The sequence below is a fragment of the Lagenorhynchus albirostris genome, chromosome 2 (assembly GCF_949774975.1).
Source record: "Lagenorhynchus albirostris chromosome 2, mLagAlb1.1, whole genome shotgun sequence".
Lineage (NCBI taxonomy): Eukaryota > Metazoa > Chordata > Mammalia > Artiodactyla > Delphinidae > Lagenorhynchus > Lagenorhynchus albirostris.
In genome coordinates this window covers 143,594,624-143,619,411 of record NC_083096.1, presented here as the reverse complement: position 1 = coordinate 143,619,411, position 24,788 = coordinate 143,594,624, and the positions used below count along the sequence as shown (strand labels likewise).

The 24,788-nt window shown below is 37.6% G+C and overlaps 1 protein-coding gene across 4 annotated transcripts in view; it reads right to left on the bottom strand.

The window, feature by feature from the left end:
* Positions 1 to 24,788, bottom strand: part of EPS15 (epidermal growth factor receptor pathway substrate 15) — a 161,483-nt gene that overhangs the window by 56,434 nt on the left and 80,261 nt on the right. For all 4 annotated transcript variants that reach the window (XM_060140095.1, XM_060140096.1, XM_060140097.1 and 1 more), the window contains exon 13: positions 12,251 to 12,323. In XM_060140095.1, coding sequence (XP_059996078.1) covers positions 12,251 to 12,323 — 73 coding nt within the window. The remainder of the gene's footprint in view (positions 1 to 12,250; positions 12,324 to 24,788) is intronic.

Sequence of the window (24,788 nt, the reverse complement as noted above, 5' to 3'; positions counted from 1 at the left end):
GCTTTCTGTTGCTATAATTTTACCTTTTATAGACATTTCATATAAATAGAATCATATAATATGTAGTCTATGGTAATGTGTAGTCTACTGTATTCTTTCTTTTTTGTTTTGTAGTCTACTGTATTTTTATACCCAGTATATTTTGAGATTCATCCATGTTACTGCATGTATACGTAGTTTGTTCCTTTTTATTGCTGAGTAGTATTCCATTGTATGGATATACTTTTGATGGACATTTAGACTGATCCTAGTTTTGGCTACTATGAGTAATAGAACGTATCTCCTTCTATTAGAATGTAAGCTCCATGAGTCCAGGGATATTTGTGAATTTTGTTCACTGCTATATTCCCAGTTCCCAGTATACAAGAGGTACTCCATTACTATTTAGTGAAAGATGAGTAACACAGTAAAGGTGTTAATTCTCTCCTAATTAATCTATACACTCCAATGAAAATCCTAACAAGATTTTCCAAGGAACCTGAAGAGCTCTGGAAGAACATATTTTAAAAATTATTTGGAAGAACAAAGAAAAAAACCAAAAACAGCATTATAAAATGTAAAAAGGACTTACCCTATAAGATATTATGAATTACTGGAAAGCTAGGATAACTAAGACAGCTTGGTTTGATGCAAGGATAGACAAATAGATCAAAGGAAGAGAAAACAGAACTTAGACACAGATCTAGATATATAATGAAAAAATGATGAGAAGGCATGACATTAAAATTGACCGGAGGAAAAGAGAACTAACTATTCAGTAAATGATGCTGGGCATACCCGTATGGCAAGAAGAAAAAAATTATAAGTCTCTAAATCATACCAAACAGAAAAATTAATTCCAGGTATACTACAGACCTAATGTGAAAGACAAAACTTTAAAATGTGCAGAAGAAAATACAGATCTCAGTGTAAGAAAATTTCTTAAAACAAAAAAAGATAAACCATTTTGAAAATGACATGTTTATTTATTCATCTATGTGCTAGATCTTATGCTTAATGATAAAGGATACAGAGATTAGGGGCTTCCCTGGTGGCACAGTGGTTAAGAATCCGCCTGCCAATGCAGGGGACACAGGTTCGAGCCCTGGTCCAGGAAGATCTCACATGCTGTAGAGCAACTAAACCCGTGCACCACAACTACCGAGCCTGCACTCTAGAGCCCATGCACCACAACTACTGAAGCCTGTGCACCTAGAGCCCGTGCTCAGCAACAAGAGAAGCCAGCGCACTGCAACAAAGAGTAGCCCCCGCTCACCACAATTAGAGAAAGCCCGCGTGCAGCAACAAAGACCCAACACAGCCAAAAATACTAAATAAATAAATAAATTTATTAAAAAAAAAAACGAATACAGATTTAAAAATAATACAGTGGGAAATCTCTGTACAAGGGAGAGTTGAGAGACAGATGAATGCAACCTTGTCATTATCATTACCACCATGGAACACGGCAGCCAAGATGGCCAAATTTACATATCCTCTGACAATTGGGGTTCCTCATTTGAACCAGAGAAGATCATTTGAATGACTATTTTCCCAATTCTCTGAAGAATGGTAAATTACTAGTACCACTGCAGATGCACAGGAGAGAGGTTAATTCATTATATACAAAGGATTCCATAGGGAATTAGGACTTGATTGTCTCCAGGAACCACGGGTGAGAAAGAAGAATGGATTGATAACTCCTAAGGCATGTGTCTGCACGAGGTGGGCAGAGATCTCGAAGAGACTGAATTAAAATTGTGAACACAAGTTTCTAAAAGTAACAATATCCTTTAAATAACATACTATTCAAAGACCCCAATGATCATTCATCAGAATAAGAATCTAAGAAAATAGAAGAAAAACTTACCAGAAGGTCTCTGAATTATTGCATGACTTATACAAGATAGCATCATCAACATGATAGCAAACATTTTCAATGGCCCTTACATTGTGCTAGGTACTGTTACACTCATTTACACCCCATATGACAAATCTATGAGGTAGATACTATTAGTCACATTTTACACATGAGAAAACTGAGGTACAGATGAGCAAGTAACTTGTTCAAAGATACAATTTAGCAAGTGATAAATTCAAACTAGGTTTTTAAAAAAATTTTTATTGGAGTATAGTTGCTTTACAATATTGTGTTAGTTTATACTGTACAGCAAAGTAAATCAGCTACACATATACACATATCCCCTCTTTTTTTGGATTTCCTTCTCATTTAGGTCACCACAGAGCATTGAGTAGAGTTCCCTGTGCAATACAGTACGTTCTCATTTCTCCTTCCAGAGTCTGAGCTCTGCTATATGCTATGCTACACACTGTCTGTAGACTAAATGTTTCACACATGTGCCACTATTTTTCAAATATATGCAGATGCTCCTGTGATTAAATAAGACACTGAACCATGTTTTTAATAACTGCTTTTTAACTTATATTTTCTCAACCAACTGATCAATTTAAAAGTACAACTACTACCATGCTGCTTTCCTTTAAAAATTCCCTTAAAAGAGCCAACACAATGGATGATCAATGAAAGACTCTTCTTGGGCTAACATTCCATGCGTCTAGGTGATTACAGATTCATAATGGTGAGCTCTGCTAGTACTTTATTATTAATTTAGCAGCATGCCTAAATATTTTTTTAATGCCTATATTTTTAACCTTGCTTACACTGTTAACCAATCCACACTCAAAATGGAGATACACCTTTAGATATGCAGCTCACATTGGCTCTCAATAGACACATGCTAGTTTTCATTGTCCCTCTCCTGATTCATAATTTATTTTGCCTTTGTTTCTTCCTATTCCAAATGTCTAATTTTCTTAAAAAAATAACTCATTGCAAAGGAGATTTCTTTAATCACTCTGCTATTTCAAAAATATACGATGGTTCCCTCTTATCTATAGGATAAAGTAAAACAGGCTACAAGATACCTTAGAACCTTCAATTCTGGGCCCAACATTATCCTTCCTCTTTTACTACCCTCTTTTCTTCATGGTCACCTGTGCCCCACCCTCAATAGACCCTCTTTCTCCAAAAGACAATATACTGCAATGTCCGTGTGCCTTTCCTACACCATCTGCTCTGCCTTGAATGCCCTTCCACACCATTGCTATCTGGAAGCTCACTTTTCATTCTTCAAGGCCCAGCCAAATTTAATATCCTCTGACCCACCTTGAAGTTCCTTTACCTGTGCTCTTACAGCAGTTTGTACCTAACCTCTATTATGACACTTACTACACTGTATTATAGTTACCTCTAAATAATAACCTGCTGAAGGACAGAGCCAATGCCTCATCTTTCTTAGAGGTTCCACAATCTAGTGCAATACCTCGCACATTCCAGACGATTAATTAGGCAATGATTCGTAACTATCACAAGGATTCTAGTATCTGGGAGAAACTAGTGGGAAACGTGCCTGAGGCTGACAGAAAGGGCTTTATGTTCTTTCAACATACTATGGGAAAGCTTCACTCTGCATTTAAACTATAGCAAAATATTAAAACTAGCCTCTAACTGACCTATAATAAATGCACTTTGTTAAATTAAAATAACATCTAAATTTCTATACTGATTCAATATTTGTACAGTCAATAGACCAAGACTGATTTGACATTTAAAATTTCCAGGGGGGCTTCCCTGGTGGTGCAGTGGTTGAGAGTCTGCCTGCCGATGCAGGAGACACGGGTTCGTGCCCTGGTCCAGGAAGATTCCACATGCCGCGGAGCGGCTGGGCCCGTGAGCCATGGCCGCTGAGCATGCACGTCCGGAGCCTGTGCTCCGCAACGGGAGAGGCCACAACAGTGAGAGGCCCGCGTACAGAAAAAAAAAAAAAAAAAAAAAAATTTCCAGGGACTTTCCTGGCAGTCCAGTGGTTAAGACTCCATACTTCCAATGCAGGGGACCCGGGTTCAACTCCTAGTCGGGGAATTAAGATCCCACATCCCACGTGGCACAGCCAAAAATTAAAAACAATTTTTTAAATAATAAATTTTCCATTATATGGAAATAATCTTTACTGATTTAGCATGTCACTGTGGCATATATCTTTCTCATGCTTTTAAACTTATGAATTTCTTTTTTTACATTTATATTATATTCTATTCTTACTCTTCAGAAAGGCATAGTAACAGCTTCACTTTAATGCAGTAGCTTGAAAAACTACAGTGGTTTGAAAAATTCTCATAATTTAATTACAAAATATTTTGAAAGCATGCCACCTGCAGATCTGAAGTAATTTTATATTTGGGAAAACAACCCACTGTCAATACTCTGTTCATAAAATTATTATATGGTTTATATATAATGATATACTGATCCAAAAAGCATTTTTAGAGAAATGCTTAATAGGAATAGGAAAAATATGTTACTTATTCCCATCTTCGAATATTCTAGTCTAATTTCCTACCCTCTCCCAAACCCCGAAGAAAAATCTTGGACTTCACATCACTAATAATACCCAGTCTTTATAAATAGATGTAATTATGATGTCTCTACTTACATTGTAAGTACAATTAGAAAAACAAAATTTGCCTTAAAAGGGTCACGTAATGTAAGAAAATGTCTAGGACATAATGCTAATTTTTAAAAGTTGAATACAGGGACTTCCCTGGTGGCACAGTGGTTAAGAATCCGTCTGCCAAGGCAGGGGACATCGGTTCAATCCCTGGTCCAGGAAGATCCCACATGCCATGGAGCAACTAAGCCCGTGTGCCACAACTACTGAGCCTGCGCTCTAGAGCCCGCGAGCCACGACTACTGAAGCCCGCACACTCTAGGGCCCGTGGCAACTACTGAAGTCCACGCACCTAGAGCCCGTGCTCCGCAACAAGAGAAGCCACTGCAGGAGAAGCCCGTGCACCGCAACGAAGAGTTGCTCCCACTCGCCGTAACTAGAGAAAGCCCACGCGCAGCAACGAAGACCCAACACAGCCAAAAAAAATAATAAAAATTAAAAGTTGAACACAAAGGCATATACAGTATAATGGCAAATAAATATAAAGCCATTTATATACATTCATAGAAAATACAGCAAAATGTTAACAATGGCTCTTCCTGGAACGTGAAATTGTAGGGTTTCCTTCCTTTTATATTTTTCTTTATTTTACATGATTACTAGGGACCCATATTACCTTTATAATCATAAAATGTCAAGTTTGCAGTGTTTTAAGTATCACATACCTCTCATGGTTTCATACCAATATAAAAATATTCCGATGTAACTGAATTTTTATGTACGAACTACCAATAGTGGGATTGATGCTGGTTTCCTTTAATAAAATGAACCAGATTTCAGAACTTGCATTTTTAGAGAGTCACTTTAAACGCACCCCTAGAAGAAAAGTTTATGCAAGAGGAAAGGGAATAAACAAGCCAATATAATATTTACTCATTCTTGCCCTTTCTCTTCCAAAGAGCAAACACATTCACTCAAATTTCCCAACCTCACTTCTTGGCTATAGTAAAAATCCACATAGTAACACAAAAGCACAGGCCTTAAGCGAAAGGTTACTGAGAAACTACCCCACATTAGTGATATATTTTAAGCTGGATAGATGTCCACATTAAAATTAATTATAATTAATGTTTCTCCATGTCTCATCTAAATATGAAAAAGATCTTCTCTAAAAAAAATTCCAACATTAATCCACACACACAAAGGTCTTCTTTTTCAGTAAGCAAACTTAGTAAACTGCACAAAATCAAAATGAACAGATGCAAACATACATGTGAACAAGAATAAGAATCAAACTTCACTGTAAAATTACTTGGTAAGACTACTACCACTGTAATGCATTTTCACAAAAATTTCAATATCCAAATATACTTGGCTATTTTATTTTGGTACAGACTTGCTTATCCTGAGACTAAGTAAAGTCAACAGATGTACATCTCCCTCCCTGCCCCCACCTCCTGCCCACCCTTGACTCCCTGGGCAGCAGCAGGTTCTCTTGCAAACGGTGTCTTCCACTAAACTAGGATAACTTTCTTTTTATCTTAAGGTAGCCCTTTGGGAAAATCCTCTCCTGAATTAGTGCATAACCTCAGTTACTATCAAATGCCATCTCATCAAGTGAGTGACTAAAGACATTTGCAGATGCCTTCCTAGTTACGTTCTACTTTCCATGATCATGCTCTACTTACTCACCTGTGTCATCAACAACAAAAGAAAAGAGGATAGCAGCAATTAGAAAATGGCAAGCATAAAGTGAACAAGACTTCTGTAATGCGTTGCCAAGGTCTGTTTTAGAAAAATACCAAAGCAAGCCACATCCAAGGTTCCTCATCCAGGAATGAAGGGATCCTTGACTGGGATCTTGGCTTTATTTTAAAATAAATTTCAAAAAAATAAGAAAAATAAAAATAAATTTCAAGGGAAGTGTCCTATTTTCTAGAAATCACACAAGTTAAAGAAAATGATAAATTTGTCCCCATTCCTCCATATTCCCTGATGTGCTACGGGGGGTAGTGGAAATAAAATTTAAACAAATACATAAAAATTCTCAGCTAGGGCTTCCCTGGTGGCGCAGTGGTTGAGAGTCCACCTGCCGATGCAGGGGACACGGGTTCGTGCCCCGGTCCAGGAAGATCCCACATGCCGCGGAGCGGCTAGGCCCGTGAGCCATGGCCGCTGAGCCTGCGCGTCCAGAGCCTATGCTCCGCAATGGGAGAGGCCACAACAGTGAGAGGCCCGCATACCGGAAAAAAAAAAAAAAAAAGATTAAAAAATTCTCAGCTGTATTTAAGAATAAAATAATTAATTTTAGCAACCCAAGTCAGTTGTACAACTAAAGAGGTAAATCTATGAAATATGAATACATTTGTATCTGTTTCATATAAATACAGAGTAAAAAATAAACAACAGGACACCAGTTTATGATTAAAACTTTAAAAAAAACCCAAACCATATATACAGTATATCTATACTTGTACACTAGTATATTCATACTTGAAGAACTATTAAAAAGAACAAAGGTAACTTGAAGTATTTTGGTAATCTTACAGAAAATGCTATTTAAGTGATTAAAAAAAATCCTACAGACTAATCCAAAACTATAAATAATCAGGTACATTCGTTACGTTGGCCTAATTCTCAAAATGGAAGTTATAGGAATATTCTCTCCTTTTTAAAAAATTTATTTATTTTTGGCCGTGTTGGGTCTTCGTTGCTGCGCGTGGGCTTTCTCTAGTTGGGGCGAGCAGGGGCTACTATTTGTTGCGGTGTGTTCTCATTGGGGTGGCTTCTCGTGTTGTGGAGCATGGGCTCTAGGCATGTGGGCTTCAGCAGTTGTGGCACGTGGGCTCAGTAGTTGTGGCTCACGGGCTCTAGAGTGCAGACTCAGTAGTTGTGGTGCACGGGCTTAGTTGTTCTGCGGCATGTGGGATCTTCCCGGACCAGGGCTCGAACCCGTGTCCCCTGCATTGGCAGGAGGATTCTTAACCACTGCACCACCAGGGAAGCCCCTAGGAATAGTCTTCATATAAAAAAGTATCAACTATAGAGCAAGATGTTTAAGTCAAAGACCAGAAAGGGAGTCTATTAAACTAGGGTAGATGTTAGAAAACCCTACTAACAGCCTGCCTTTATTTCTCAATCATATGCTTCTCAGCATGTTCTAAGAACATTATCGCCAGGAAAAGAATGTTGAGCTCATGTATCTAATTTTATTTCTACCCAAAATAAGTCATCCTTCTTCATCTAGGGAAAAAAAATATGGGCAATTACTAGGAACTACTAAATCTTTACTGATAAAGTTTAAATAACTGGGAGCTTCTCTCTCATGAAGGTAGTATGAACAATATGGAAATGTCTGACTCTTCATGATACCAGCTGTGCTCCTGATCCATTCTGCCTGTGGTTTCTGAGTGTGTGTTGCCCTATTTTTAATTTCATGCACAAAATGGAAGTTTATTCATTTCTACTGTCAATATCTTCCTTAAATTTACCTCCATCTAAGAATAATTACCATACATAGTGAAAAATAAGATCCAAGGTACAATTTCTAAGCTTAAGGAGCTCACAATATAAGCTATAAGATATTGGAATCTATATACATACACATTAAAATAGTACAATAAGGTAACGTACTGAACGTGCCATATAAGTGTACACACACTTCTCTGGGAGTTCCAACACAGGAAAGACAGGTATAGACTGAAGGGACAGAGAAGAGAAAGTTTAGAAAAGTGGTCAGTTTGAGCTGGACTTTAAGGCATGGGTAGAATTCACATAAGCAAGGGGGTAAGGAACATTCTAGATTGCAACAACAAAAGGTATAAGGGTGGGAATAAAAAAGAGCATGTGTATGGCGCACAGTTCAGAGGCAGGCAATCAAAAAATAAGTAGTACAAGAGGATGGCCTATAATTTTTTTTCCAATTCCAATATATCCATGAGGATGACATCCTCCCATTATTAACAGTGGCAGTGGGCAGCAGTAAAGATTTTCACATCTGAGAGTCATAACTAAAATTGGTTTAGGAAGAAAGTCAGGAGGAGGATGGAGTAAGCACTTAAAACTGATGTCAACATTTCAGATGTTAGGTGATAGGGGTGGCAGTAGTGAGAAAGAAAAACACTGACAGAAACAGAAAAGTTCAAAACTTGAAGCCAATTTTTTTCAACAAGATGAGACTCATTTTAGATATACTGGCTTTGAAATGATAAACCTCAAAATGCCTAACTGGAGATGTCAGACTGGCACTCAAGAGAACTGAGGGCTTGACAAATATTTGTGAGTTATCAGTATACGGATGACAGAGGGTATGGAAAAGGGAGGAAAGAGGGGATCGGAGTGTGTCCGTCTGTCCCTGGCAAAGGCAACAGAAGCAAAGGGTCAAAGAGGTGGGGCTATGAATATCTAGGAGAATGCAACCCAAGAAATCAGTAACCAATGTAGGAAGGACCAATGGATTTGGCCTTAAGATTATTCTTGGTTCTGGGGAGATAAATTAAGCACAATGGTATGGGTGAACAGGAAACTAAGTAGGGTTACTGAAAAGCTAGGAAGGGGGAAAAGGGCCACACAAAGAAACAACAATAGAGAAAAACAGGCTGGTAGCTAAAGTGACAGCAACAACAACAAAAAGGTATTTTCAAATTGGTTAGTCCTATATAGCCATGTGAAGATAGAAGTCAGAGAAGAAAGAGCATGATGATGGAGAGTAACGGAGATGACAGTAAGATATAGAATACTACTATTAATTAGAACATATACTGAACGCTTACCTTGTGCCAATCACTCTGAGGCACTTTACCTGCATTATATCATTTTATTCTAACAGCAAACTGTTTAGTATTTTTATTATCTCATGTTACAGAAGAGAAAACTAATATGTAGAGTGGCTGAATTCCTTCCTTAGGATCTCAAACCTTGGAAGAGCCAGAACCAGGAACTGAATTAAGTTTGTCTGATACCAAGTCGTTTCCTATAAACTTCTATGCAAAACTGAAAAGCATACATATGAGAGGGTGAATTCCTAAATATGTGTTGACTACCTGAAGAAAATTTTTAATAAAACTGTACATATGCAGTTTAAGGTAGGAAAGAATGTGGGTCTACCTTCTCCCTATAACAACAAAAAGCTCAAACCATAAACATCTGAGATAGAATATCCTTTTACAGTTTCCCCTCCTTGGATCATTTTGGGCCTAATTTCTCCATGGAACTTGACAAACTAGCAGTGTACATCATATGAGTTAAGTGATCATCTCACGACATAAAATAGGAGGTTAATTGCTGGTTTGCTCTTTAAGAAAAAAGTCTTGAACTGTAAGTTTTCAAGATGGTAATTCATGGGAATACATACAGGAAACAAACATGTAGAAATTAATTATGTAGCAGATTTTCTAATTTAACTGAATTAGGAAGACTATATAAATGCTAAAAAAAAACTAATCTTTTGGCACTTTGGTCACATCTAAAGAGGCTTTGAAAGTTTGGTTTCTGTGCTTGAGATATGAGCTCATATAATCACTATCTGTGACTTTATAAATATGGAGAAAAGCAAGAATACTCAGAAAAGCCAAGTTTGGATTAGGCAGAAAGACATTTATTGATAGTCAATATTCCCTTACTTCTCCCTTGATGTCTTCATTCTGGCATTATTCATTAGCACCTACATTAGAAAGTGGTGTCAGAAGCAGTGAAGTTCTTTGATTCTGATAGTTATTAATAAGCTCTAGTAAACTGCCTTTTGCCAGAGAAATTAGAAAATAAGCATTAGGAGTTCAAGTTAGTTACAGATCTTAATTATTCATGTTATTCCTACTCTGTGCCTCATTACCAATGGCTAAATCAGAGTTAACTCAATAGGTAATACAATATACTTGTTACCATCTTCAGGTAAGTTGTCTTGCTCCAGAAAATTGAAAATAATCACTAAAATGAAAAGTTTTAATTACTTGTAGTTGTCAATTATCATGTTATACTTAATCTAGTATCTCATTACCATGGACAATACAACACCTGTATTGGGGTGGAATAAGTAATGAATCTACTAATGCAAAGCTTTAATCCTGTGTTTTTTTTCAATGAACTTGCACGCTCAACCATTAGAACTTGGCCTATACTAACCACGCCCCAAGATATCTTTTATTTACAGCACCTTATGCAAAAAAATTCAACAATTTAGACTTCCTCTGCCAAGCACACATTTTGGATTTGGCAAAGCTTAAGAATTAACATATACCTTACCATCACCACTAAGTAAAAGAAGGACAAGCATATAACAAAGCAATTTTGACTGATAACAAAACTTCTATAAATATAAGAAATCAAATATTCGAGGGTAGCCGATTTAGCCTGAAAAGAACAATGTAAATTTTAGTGTTCTCCCAAAGTGGCTATTTAAAATTCCCATCCTCAAAAGATGCAATAGTGAAAATCCATAGATAGATGTACACAAATAAAAAAATACTGTCTACCGCAAAAACCTTTGTACTTTGAAACATTATCTAGCTAAATTTAGAAGCTGTCCAATATTATATCAGTAACTATTTCTACCGCTTCAGATTGAGAAAACTTTTGAGATTTTATATTCCATTCTTAAGCTATTTTCAGCAATAACTGCTTAAAGTCTATGACTCTTTTGCATTTCTTAAGAAGTTCAAAAATTGCACAAAAATAATGTAATTGAGGTAACCATTCCATATCTCACTACCACAAAGAGAAATATATTAGTGATCATCTCTTAACTTTGTATCACCTTTAAGAAAATTCCAGAAAAATAAGTACAATAATGGAATCAACTTCTAATAAGACGTCTCTCTCTCTGGCTTCTTCCTCAGCCCCTCAGTAAATCATTCTCCCCACCCTAGCATGGTCCACCTGTCAGACAATCTCTGGTGAATGTGCTACATTAAAACAAAATAATGGATCTAACAATTTTAGAGCTTTTGCCCATTTCAAACTATCAGGACAAGGAAATCCAACATACAAGTAACATGTTAAGAAATGCCCATCCATGAGCTCTTACTGGCAACTGCTACCAGTGCTTTGATATCCAACCTCCTGTATGTGCTGGTGTGGCATTTAAGAAACGGTGCTCCAATAACATGATCACATGCATTGCTTACTGCTCTAAATGCAACACTGCCCAATTTTCTGTATTTTTAATGTTTGAAATACCTCGTTTGCATCACTTCCCAATCAGAAACTGAAGTTTTATTGTCTTTTCTATTTGTAAAATGAAGCTACTTAGCACTTAGTGAAAATGAATTAAATCTCTTTATGCCAAAGTTTAAGATATCCTGGCTACTAAGCAACTTATAAAATACTACTGTAAATTGTTCCATATCATTTCCCACCCTATCAGTATTATGAGAGACAGTCCTTTAAAATACTAGGTCTCCTAGTTAACAAAATCTCACACCCATGGAAAAGCAATCTGCGTTTTCATGATGATGATGATGATCTCACTCATTCAGTTTTATTGGCATAATAATATTTATATCATAAGTCATTCAAACTTACCTTTAAGGATATAATATGCAAATAAATATCATCTTAAAATACCTTTAAAGCTAGAAATTTACACTGAAAAATACTGCTTGATCATTGTAGTGTAATCTTTGCAGGCCAGAATTAGGAGAAAAATAATCATTTTGCAGAAGATAAAGATTTATATCACATAAATAATAGGCATTCCCTTGACCTACTCATCAATACCACAACCATCACATAGTAAACGACCCCATACATTTAAAATGAATCCTCCTAAATCAGATATGGAATACTGAATTTTACAGTTCACATACCTGAACTTCACTTGTTCTCTGTTTAATAGTATCTTCTTTCTCCTTCAGGTCCTGTTCCACATTATTCTTTTCCCTAGAAGACCAGCAAACAATGCAAGAATATTTGAGAACATCAGCTACAGCTGGTATGGTTATCCATCCTCCTAATCCTGAATCGTTTTTTAAATACATAGTGAAACATTCAATTTTTAAATGAAGGGCAGATTTTTCTACCCTCTTTTAATTATTTATGGAATAGAAATCAATATAAGCTCTGTTTGTAAAAAAAAAAAATCGCTTTCTCACTAAAATGTGGTGAAGAGAGAATAGATTAAAAAAGGAAGAGGAGAAAAATAATCAATGAAACACTCAGGTTTCACTGATCTCACTGTTGCTATGGAAATGCTGCCCAATGAAAATTGCTGGTGAAAAAAAGGAGGAGTTGCATCAGCTCTGAAGCTTAACCCTTAAGTATCACTGTCAAATAAAATGAAAATGGCTAATAGAAACAGTCAACAAAATTAGGGAAAAGGACATTTACTGAAGTGTTAATTTCCTCTTAAATCTCACTTGTGTGCACCAATTTTAGAATGAAACAACAGAGAAAATAGAAAAAGATTGTCAAAACACAGGCCATTTGCTCTATTAAATACCACATCTGCTCAAAAGCTATTTTAGGATCACCCATAAATACCAATTGATCAAATATATAAGACAATGTACACTAAGTAAAAAAAGAATCACATTAGCATTTATCTCTTTCTACTCTTCAGGTCAAACATGTTAGGATCCACTTTTAGTTTGAAACACCATTATCTAAAGTCTTACATGCTTCCATCAGAGCTGGATTCCTAAAGTGAATCTTAAGCAACCTTAGATTCAGAATTACAAAACAGAGCTATTTTTTTTTGACATAACAAATTTAAATGCCCGTTTGTACTGAAATCTACACACCCCACCCCCACTCCTTTCACTTTCTTTTTCTACAAAATGAGAGGAAAAAGCCATAGATTTCTGCAGCAATACATTTTGGGGGTGGGGGAAAGGTAAAAGAAGGCAATAAGAAGGGAGGATGCCATTCAATAAGTCCTCCAGATTAGTACTGCAGAGTTTCTTCTTAGAGCTTCATGGCTATATTTCAGTTTCATCCCAGACATAACCCAAACAGAGGATCAGCCTCCATTAAGCTGAGGCATAAAGTAAAGTGAGAAAATTACACCAAAGGAGATACTTAAGGGAACACTACATGCTACATTTATATTTCTCACCTTTTTTGAGGTGAGATTTTAAATGTAGACAAAAATCAACTGTTTTGGATATGCAGGTGCAATGCTCTTAAGATTTATATGGGAGGAAAAAAAGCACAGTAATAAAGCTATTTGTATACTGTTACTTTTAAATACTTGAGATGGCCAAGGAGCTCACTAACCGTTTGTCAGATGGGTCAAAATGTGGGTCAAGATGTCAGTGGAGATTTTAAACATTCTCTTACCATGTGAATCATTGTTGCAGCCCGTTACTCCCATAATACCTCAATCTACTTATTAAGCAAAGTTCATTCCCCACTTCTAATCCTTATAAAATTAGATAAAATTGAAAACTAGAAAAACACAGGAAGAAACATCTAAATATACTCCACAAATTCTGCAAGTGAAATCTTAGAAATTTTTTCTTTCCTCCTTAAGTGAGAAGAGTGTTTTCAGTCCTGCCGCAGCATGTCAAAGATTAGTCACATGAAACACTAGCCTCCTCCCTTCATCCCAAATCCTCAGGCATTCCACACTAGGTCAGTATCAGCTCAGCTCCTCCTTTCTGACAGTAGATAATGACAAAAACAGAAGACGCAACATGGTATCATAGACCAAAACTGCACACACTAATGTGCATGTTTGTATTCAATCCTTTCTTGCTCCCCTGTTAACTGCTGTCACTGTGCCTGGTCAGAAGATAAAGTGTGCATGCAGGAAAACAGGGCTGCAAGAAGGCAGTGAGCTGACTTAACACAGCCAAGACACAAGAATGGGAGAGCAAAAGAAGGAAGCTCACTTAGTGAAAAAAGAAAACAGATTACAAAGGACTCTCAGCTCTAACCAGCAAACAGTCTATGTTTGGCTAAAATGGAGGAAGCTTAGAAAGTACAAACTTCTCTTCATAATTTTGGGTGTGGCAGGGGTGCGGAGTGGTGGTGATGTCAAACATCCTGAAGACCATTCTCAACTAAATAAAATATGGGAATCTTTAGGGATTAATTTCTCTTAGTCTGAGATCAACTGAACTTAACTTTCAATCCACTTTTATCTAGTAAAATTCTGGTCTCATAAGTCCTTTTTTTTACCAAAACCAAGTAGTATAACATAAGTACTGAACAGAAAACTTTAAAAATAATAAAATGACCAGTTATATTACTTTCGGTAAAAAACATTATTAATGAAAATCTGTCCTATAAACCAGACTGAAAATCAAATAATTTTCTCATTAATTTAGATTATAATTTCAGAGATACGAAATTGTTATACTGTGGTATTCCACAGACACTTAACCTCTATAGCTATCCTTCTCATTTCAGGCAAGTAAACATATCTAAACACACATTTAGGTACACTAACCATGGTTGACCATGTTCTTTACATTCTCCTCTCTTTCAAACAACAAGTATATTTTTCTAAAGGTGATGGATACATTAGTCAATACAAGAATATCCAAGCATTCTGTTTAACATTAGTAATTTAAAATTTTAATTCTTTTCAAGATTCTGTGCCACAATAAAAAGACATCTAGATTAAGTTTCCTGAGGAGCCCACCAGTATATGTGGATAAGACAGACATATACTTCAAAACAGGTGTGTGAGCATTTTGCCGCTTATCTTGGAAATCAGGAAAAGCTATTGCCTTCACCTTAGTAACTTCTAAAAAAGGGAAATGATCCTATACACCCTCCATTTTAGACTATCTCTCTGGCCCTATTCACTCCCAAGATAATAGCACATCCTGAGGAATCCACAAATACCAAAGCTATAAAGAAAGGCCAGAGAAGGAGCTCCCTGGTGTTCCAAAAGTTGACTGCTATGATTCCATGGAACCTAGAATCTGAACCAAGAAGAAATGCAAAGCTCAAGCTAAGCTTTCAGAAGCCTAAAGTTGATAACTGCATAAACTTACTATGAAGTAGGCAAAAGCCACTCGCAAGACTGGAGACCAGAATTCTAATCTAGCTCTACCATGAAATGGTTTTTCTGACTCTGATTATTATTTTTCACTCTGCAGATGCTGATATCTCTACCATCTTAAGATTTGTAAGGTGAAATGTACAAGATATCAAGTAATTAAGAAAAAAGCAGGCTTTGAGCCTATGTTATGGTTTTGTTTTACTCATAATATTAACACTACTTAGAATTTTAAATAATATTGATGGAGTAATTTTTAAATTTGTTAAAAGGAATTATGGGGTACAAAACAGTTTATAAAACATTGATCTTGTCTTAATAATCAAAATAATTGCTGTCTACTTTTAGAAACTTATTATATGATTTTCAAAGCATAAGACTTGGAGTAAAATATAGTCCGGAATTCAAATACTGGTTTCATCACAGGTCATCTTTGTTAAATCACTGTAGCAACAGCTATTTGTTCTGGTTGACCCTCCCTTCTCCTAGTACTCAGCAATCTTTCTTTTAGGAGACTGCTCCTCTCTCCCTATTATCTTTCTACCCATATAGTTCAAGTAGAAAATGCCATCTTTTTACAGACTCAAACTCTCTGAGTAGTAACTGGCCAGGGATTAGCTCCTGACCAAAGCTTAACCAGTCACAGCTTCCCACCTCATAATCACAGGAATTATCTCAAGATTGGGCCCATGATCAAAGCCAAGGTGGTTAAAATCTTTATCTAGGATGCCTTAATTTGGAATTAATGGAAAACCACTATTACCACTACCATATCTACTACTACTACTACTAACAATAACAATTATTGAAACTAGAACTTAGTAACTATTTACTATATGATAGGTGTTATGTGATAAGTACTTTACATGGATTATTTCATTCATTCTTAAGAAAAATCATTCCTGTGAAATGATGAAGATGGGCAAATGTAGGTCAAGATGTTGTTGGCATTTGCTGTCTCTGTCTAAAGAATAATAAAATTTTCATACAAAGAAGCAGAGGTGAAAGGCAGGAGACAAAGAAATTTGGAAGGGCTTAAGCCCTGGCTATCACCCTCTGTGATAGTTAATTTTATGTACTAATTTGGCTAGGCCATGGTACCATGGTACCCAAATATTTGGTCAAACACCAGTCTGGATGTTGCTATAGAGGTTTTTTTTTTAGATAAAATTAACATTTAAATCAGCAGACTTTGAGTAAAGTAGATACCCTCCATATGTGGTGGGTCTTACCCAATAGTTTAAGGCCTTAAGAGAAAAAAACTGAGGCTTCCCCAAGGAAGAGGCCATTCTATTTCCAAACTGTCTTCAGACTTGAGCTACAACATGAACTTTTACCTGAGTCTCCAGCTTATCATCCTGTTCTAGAGATTTTAGACTTGCCAGCTCCACAACTGTGTGAGCTAATTCCTTAAAGTAAATTGAAGGTAATATCTACTTTACATATCATACACAAAGATTGTTGTGAGGAGTAAAAACGAGAATACACAACGGTACCCAATATATCCTTATGCAACTTTAAAACCTACATATTGATTTAACAAACAAATACTGAATTCTACTACATACCTGTCACTGTGCTGTACTTTAGTGATACAAAAAAACAATGAGACAGACACTTTCCATTAAGTGTACGTGAGGGGTTGGGCAGGAGAACATAAAAAGATAACTGCAATGCAGGGTACTGGGTGCTACAACAGGTAAGTACAAGGTGCTGTGGGAACACAGAAGATGGGTACCTGGCTCTGGAGAGGGTCTGAAAAGGCTTCCTTGGTATCAGTGAAGGCAGGATTATGGAATTGCAAAAATAAGCTGTGCAGACAGTAAGTGGTATATTTATCATATGGTATTTGAAAAGAAATTATTCCAGCCTGGGAATGCTTTGTGACACAAAACCTTGAAGACTCAGTTAAGATGAGACTTCAGTTAAGCCTTGAAGCAAAGAATCAATGTTGGGTAGAAAAATGGCATTTCAAATGCAAGGGAGAGCTTATGCAAGAAAGCAAAAAGGATGTCAGTACAATGGCAGACTAAGAGGTAAACCAAGAAGAAAACTTCCCAAATTTGATGAAATACACACATCCACAACCCAAGAAGCTCAATGAACGCCAAGCAGGAAAATCCAAAGAAACTCACACTGAGACAATTATAATCAAATTGTTGAAAGACAAAGACAGAATTTTGAAAGCAATAAGAAAGGAAAGACTTTTCATGTACATGGGATCAAAAATAAGGTTATCATTGGATTTCTCAGCAGAAACCTTGAAGGCCGGAAGGCAGTGGGATGACATATTTAAAATGCTGAAATAAAAAAGAAACTGTCAACTGAAAATACTCTATCTGGAAAAACTGTCCTTCAAAAATGAGGGAAAAATTAAGATATTCCCAGATAAACAAAAGCTGAGGATTTCATTACCATTAGACTTGTGCTATAACAGATGCTAAAGGGAGTCCTTCAGATTGAAATGAAAGGAGGCTACTAGACAGTAACTTGAAGCCATACGAAGGTATAAAGGTCTCCAGTAAAGGTAGATACATGGACAAAACCAAAAACTAGTACTATTGTAATTTTGGTTTACAGCTCCCCTTTATATTTTCTGTAAGATTTAAAAGACAAATGCATAAAAAATAATTATAAAGCTATGTTAGTGGATATATGATGTATAAGGATGTAATTTATGACATCAACAACATAAGGTGGAAGGGACAGAATTTACAGAAGTAGGATTTTGCATACCATCGAAGTTGAGTTGATATCAAGTCCAATTAAATCATTCAGTTTCGGATGATAAAATTCTGGAGATGAACAGTGGTGACAGCTGTGTAACAACGTAAATACACCTATGCCACTGATCTGTATGCTTAAAAATGGCTAAAATGGTCAACTTTATGCTATGTATATTTTACCACAGTGAAAAAATTTATAAAAAAGAAAGCACAGAGGTGAGAAAATTCTAGACAGCAGACTAATTTATCTAAGATGGAGGGTTCATGTGTGGTAAATAAAGCTGGAATGGTAGATCAGGGTAAGATTATAAAAGAACTTCAGTACTGGGTAAAGACACACAGACTTTTAATTCACTGGCAATGGGAGTCCCTAAAGATTTCTGAGCTGTGCTTTTTTGAACTCTGAATGGCATTATTTAACAACATAGCTCTTCTTTCTCTGCTGGCTCTGCTCTGTGGGGGAAGAGAGGAAGCAGAGGCTCTTATTACTGAGAAAGCTGATGACAATTGCTAGAAAGGCAACAGAACACTCTGACTCTGCTTATCTTGGGAACTGTCAGAAGTCTTAAGTTAGATTAGAGTAACAACTACAGACAGCTGATAAGAAAATTCTGGCGTGTAATTCAAACCAGTCTGAAAGTTATATGGTCTTTCACTCTAAGAATTCTTATTTAGTTGATAAAAACTTAAGTTAAAGTTTGAGAGTAAAGACATTGATTTGTACCTTAAGTTTTTAATTTCTCTTTGCCTTAAATATATAATCATTATATAACTATATATTATTTCATTCTTTCAACAAACAGCTATTGAGTATCTTCCACATGCCAAAAAAGATTAAACCAGGGCCCCTACTTACAGTTTGCTGGGAAAACAAACATAGCCATTAATTATAAAACTGTTAAGATAACTGCTATAGGGACTTCCCTGGTGGCGCAGTGGTTAAGAATACGCCTGCCAGTGCAGGGGACACGGGTTCAAGCCCTGGTCCAGGAAGATCCCACATGCCGCAGAGCAACTAAGCCTGTGTACCACAACTACTGAAGCCCGCGCGCCTAGAGCCTGAGCACCGCAACGAAGAGCGGCCCCCGCTTGCCACAACTAGAGAAAGCCTGTGCGCAGCAATGAAGACTCAACGCAGCCCAAAATTAATTAACTAATTAATTAATTAAAATAGTGTAACAAATTCAATAAAGACTTTAAATAAAAAAAAGATAATTGCTACAAAAGTTTAAGTGCATTCAGTCCTATGGGAAAAACTAAACTTCTTAGTTCTAGGAGGCTGGCTTTCTTAATGAGCTTTAGTTTTGAAAAAAAAAGTCCGAATGCATTCATGGGCATAAACTGTTGAAAGCCTAACTGGAATCAGGGGAAAACACAAACTTTGGGGTATGGCTCACATGACCACTGCCCTGTCAGTGGCAGAATCCAAAATTAGATGTTTCACTTTTTAAAAGGAGAAATGAAAGTTTATTTTGCAAACCCCAAATAATTAATTTATTCTACTTATCTAGCAGAACAAAATGAGATGAAAAAACTCAAAGAAAAGAAATGTAAGACTAGAACTTGGTTTTCATAATTTAAAAAAAAGGGATAATAAAGTTGATGGGGATGACTAATTTATATTATATCTAGAAATACTTCAGCACAATTCCTACCACACAATAAGTGCTTAGTAAATGTCAGCGATCATCATCATCATCATCATACAATTTACTAGTATAAAAGTAGAACATTTACTGGCTTTTTGGAAAGTTGTAATCAAGCATCCAGAGTGATGGCAGTTAGGACTTAAGTATGTTGGTAGAGACTGACTCCTAAATCCTTCAGGAGCTGAAATTTCTTGGTAGATATTTTTGTTTCCCAAAGACAAACTCAAACACATTCTAAAAAGTATTGCTCTCTTAAAAGAGGTAAGTGCCCCTTAATAAGCTACCAGTGCCACAAAATAATACAAGCAAATAAAACGTAATTTTTATAGAAATCAACTGATTCAGACCAGAGCGGTCCAAGAGAAATATGACACACATGTAATCTTAAATGATCAAATAGCTATATATTAAAAAGAAACAAGTGAAATTTATTTTAATATGTTTCACTTAATCCAAGATATCCAAAATATTTACATTCTTCTTTTGAAATCCAGTATATTTTACACTAATAGCACATCTTAATTTGGATTAGCCATATTTCAAGTGCTCAATAGCCACATGTGGCTAGCGGCTGCTGTATTAGCACAGATTCAGACTTGAGCAAGGAGGGTTTCAAATAAAGAAAGTCTCCCCAAGCAGAGGTTTTAAATGATGAGCCATGTACTTTATGTAAAAACGAATTAAGGTGCCTTCTTATTACCAAACAAACGCATACTACAATGTAGAGCTTCGATTACTCAATCAGTAACGCCATTGCTGAGGTAGTCACAATTGAGACCTTCTAGCATCTGTACCGCAGGGCCAGAAACAGATCACGTTGGATTTTATAAGCAAAAGAATTCCAGATTCGACAGTATAAGCAATGCTCTCTCCAGAGCTAATGTTTTCTCACAGTATTTGAACTAAACTAAACCAAAAACATAATTAAAAAAAAAATTCAAACCATATGCTAACATTGCCTGAAATATTTTTTAAAAAATCAGTTCTTATATACGATTGAGGTAGAGATCTATATATTTAGGAACACAGATTCTGGCTGCCGAGCTACACAGTTCCAGTCTCCAACTAGGGAAGAGAGTGCTCATTCAGCTATTCCAACCAATGTCTGCTGAGCACCTTTCAGTGAATGCTGTGCTCTAAATGCTGAGCTAGGTTTTGGGGATGATGATGATGATTACTAACATGCATTGAGAATTTACCATGTTCCAGGAACTGTACTAAGCATTTTACATGGGATTATTCGTATTTCTATTTTACAGATGAAGAAACTGAGGCACAGATAGTTAAGTAACTTGTCTAAGTCATGTACGGAATCAAACCAGGCAATCTGGTTACAACGCCCATGCTCTGAAATAATACTACACTATACTGCCTAATTAGAAATTTTACGAGACAGTTGGTACTATCACACAGAGCTCAGAGACTACTGGGGAAAGAAATATAATTCAGTATTGTAAGTGTTTGGAGAGAAGGATATTGAGTGTTCTCTGAGCTGAAGTGGATATCAAGGAAAACTTCTTAGAAAACTTGTCCATTCCTCATCTGAAAAATCAGAATAAAACTGCTTACCCTTCACCCGTGTTGCAAGAATTGAATAAGAGAATTTATATAAAGCAGGAATAGCACAATGCCAAATAACTATTATTGTAATAATCTATCCTGTTTACTGGCCCAAGACCAGGATAACAAACTGGCCTGACAGGATGTAGCTTTTACTTCCTGATGTTCTTGCTAAAAGGACAGAAGACAGGAAGGAAGGAGAAGCTGGTAGAAGACAAATAAATATTAACTCCTGCCTCAGCAAAATCCACCACCACCACACTATCTAAGAGACTGAAGCAATTTCTTGGTATGTTTTGCCTTTTCACTGCCACGAACTTCTCTATTTGAGCCACTTTACTTTCAGAACAGGGTTCTTAAAAATTGGTCCATGGATAGTTTTTAAGGGTCTAGGAACTCCTGAAATAAATGCAAAACGGTGTACATGGATAAACATGTTTTTTTTCTGGAGCCAGAGTCTAATAGCCTTTATCAGATTCTCAAAGGAAATCCCTGACACAAGAACAGGTTGGCAAAATACGAAAAATCAGTCCATTAACCTTCAGCATTAAAAATCCTCTTGCCTACAAAATCTTCTTCTATGGTCTTCAAAATAAGCTATTATTCAGAAGATCATTTGCTTTATTTCAACATTTAGTGATGGTTTCTAGTCTGCCATAAACTTTGCAGGAATTAAGTCTGGAAAATATTCTAATATTTATAACAAACTTTGACTTATTTATTCAACCAACTAACCTGTACTGAAATTCTGTGGTGTCAGGCACTGTGTGCATTAATTTCTAGACATATCCAAATGAATAAGACACAGACCCTGTCCTGAAGGAGTTCAAATCAAAACAAAAAAAAAGACACATTAAAAAAAAAGATCAGGACTTCCCTGGTGGCACAGTGGTTAAGAATCCACCTGTCAATGCAGAGGACACGGTTCGATCCCTGGTCTGGGAAGATCCCACATGCTGTGGAGCAACTAAGCCCATGCACCACATCCACTGACCCTGTGCTCTAGGGCCCGCTTCCCGCAACTACTGAGCCGGCGTGCTGCAACTACTGAAGCCCTCGTGCCGAAAGCCCTTGTGCCGAAAGCCCATGCTCTGCAGCAAGAGAAGCCACTGTAATGAGGAGCCCCCACCCTGCAACGAAGAGTGGCCCCCGCTCGCCACAACTAGAGAAAGCCCATGGGCAGTAACCAAGACCTAATGCAGCCAAAAAATTAAAAAAAAAAAAAAAGATCACACTAAAAGGTGGTGAGTACTATTATAAAGGAATAAAGACTGTAAGTAGAAAGGAAAGAGGAACTAGCAATCAAGGTTTCAGGGAAGGTTTGACAAAGGAGATGATATTTAAGCTGGGCCTTAAAGCAGGAATAAAACTTTACAAGGTAAAAGGTGTGCTCAGGCAAAGGGCAAGAGTAGGATCAGAGGCACAGAAGAATAAAAACTGGTGGCACGTTGAGCTGAGAGGTAATAAGCCCACCCACCATATGGCTAGAGAGGAGGAATGAAACTGAAATGGTCGATCAGAGCACTATGCTGAACACTGAGAGAGAGTACAAGAGCAAACACATGGTATCTGTTCTAGGAGCTTTGCAGCAAGGGTCCCCAGCCCCCAGGCCACGGACCAGTACTGGTCTGTAGCCTGTTAGGAAACAGGCTGCACAGCAGGAGGTGAGCGGCAGGCAAGCCAGTGAACCTTCATCTGTATTTCCAGCTGCTCCCCATCGCTTGCATTACCACCTGAGCTCCGCCTCCTGTCAGATCAGCGGCTGCGTTAGGATCTCATAGGAGCGCAAACCCTACTGTGAACTGCGCATGTGAGGGATCTAGGTTGCACGCTCCTTATGAGAATCTAATGCCTGATGATCTGAGGTGGAGCTGAGGTGGTGATGCTAGCACTGGGGAGCGGCTGCAAATACAGATTATCATTAGCAGAGGGTCTGACTGCACAGAGACCATAATAAATCGTTTGAAGACTCATATCAAAACCCTATCAGTGGGGCTTCCCTGGTGGCGCAGTGGTTGAGAGTCCGCCTGCTGATGCAGGGGACGCGGGTTCATGCCCCGGTCCGGGAAGGTCCCATATGCCGTGGAGCGGCTGGGCCCGTGAGCCATGGCCGCTAAGCCCGTGCGTCCGGAGCCTGCCTGTGCTCCGCAACGGGAGAGGCCACAACAGTGAGAAGCCCGCACACCACAAAAAACAAAAAAACACACAAAAAAACCGTATCAGTGAGGGGGAACTAACAATTAAGCTGCATGTGGTAGCAGGTTTTATAGTGGCAAGTGAGTTGATGTACTTCAATTGTACAGCTGCATGTGGTAGCAGGCTTTAAGTCAGAATCTGACACTGATTTTAGTCCGCACGTGGCCCGCCCATTATTTATTTATTTATTTATTTATTTTTGCGGTATGTGGGCCTCTCACTGTTGTGGCCTCTCCCGTTGCGGAGCACAGGCTCCGGACGCGCAGGCTCAGCGGCCATGGCTCACGGGCCCAGCCGCTCCGCGGCATGTGGGATCTTCCCGGACCGGGGCACGAACCCGTGTCACCTGCATCGGCAGGCGGACTCTCAACCACTGCGCCATCAGGGAAGCCCCCCGCCCATTATTTTATTTACCACTTCCTTCCATCTGCACCTCTTTCCCGCACTGCACACTTGTCTCGGTCACAGTTGTGGTAAGCCCACAAGCTAACCCTAGCCAAAATGAGTAAAAAACAAATGTCACTAGAGAGCTTCTTTGAAAAGGGGGAAAGGCCCAATGATGAAACAGCAGAAAACTCTAAGACTACCAACAAAAAGAAAACTGTATTTAAAAGAAAACACCAAGAATCCTACTTAAATTACGGGTTCACTGCAACAGGTGATTGACATTCTCCAAGCCCACTTTGTATAATATGTGGCAACCGATTATCCAACGCAGCCATGAAACCTTCAAAACTGCTTTGCCACATGGAGAACAAGCACCCTGTATTAAAAAACAAGCCTTTGGAGTTTTTCAAAAGGAAAAAATGTGAACACAAAAAACAGAAGCAATTATTGAAGGCCACCACTTCATCAAATGTGTCTGCACTGACAGCATCGTTCTTAGTGGCTAACTGCATTGCTAAAGCTAAGAAGCCCTTTACTATTGGTGAAGAGTTGATCCTGCCTGCTGCCAAGGACATTTGTCATGAACTTTTCGGAGAGGCTGCAGTTCAAAAGGTGGCACGTGTTCCTCTTTCAGCTAGCACCCTAACTAGACAAACTGATGAAATACCAGAGGATATTAAGGCACAATCGTTAGAGAGGATTAATGAGTCACTGTGGTACACAATCCAGATTGACGAGTCTACCGATGTTGACAACAAGGCAACAATGCTTGTTTTTGTGTGATATATTTTTCAGGAGGATGCACATGAGGATACGTTATGTACACTTTTGTTGCCAACCAACACCACAGCTACAGAACTATTCAAGTCTTTGAATG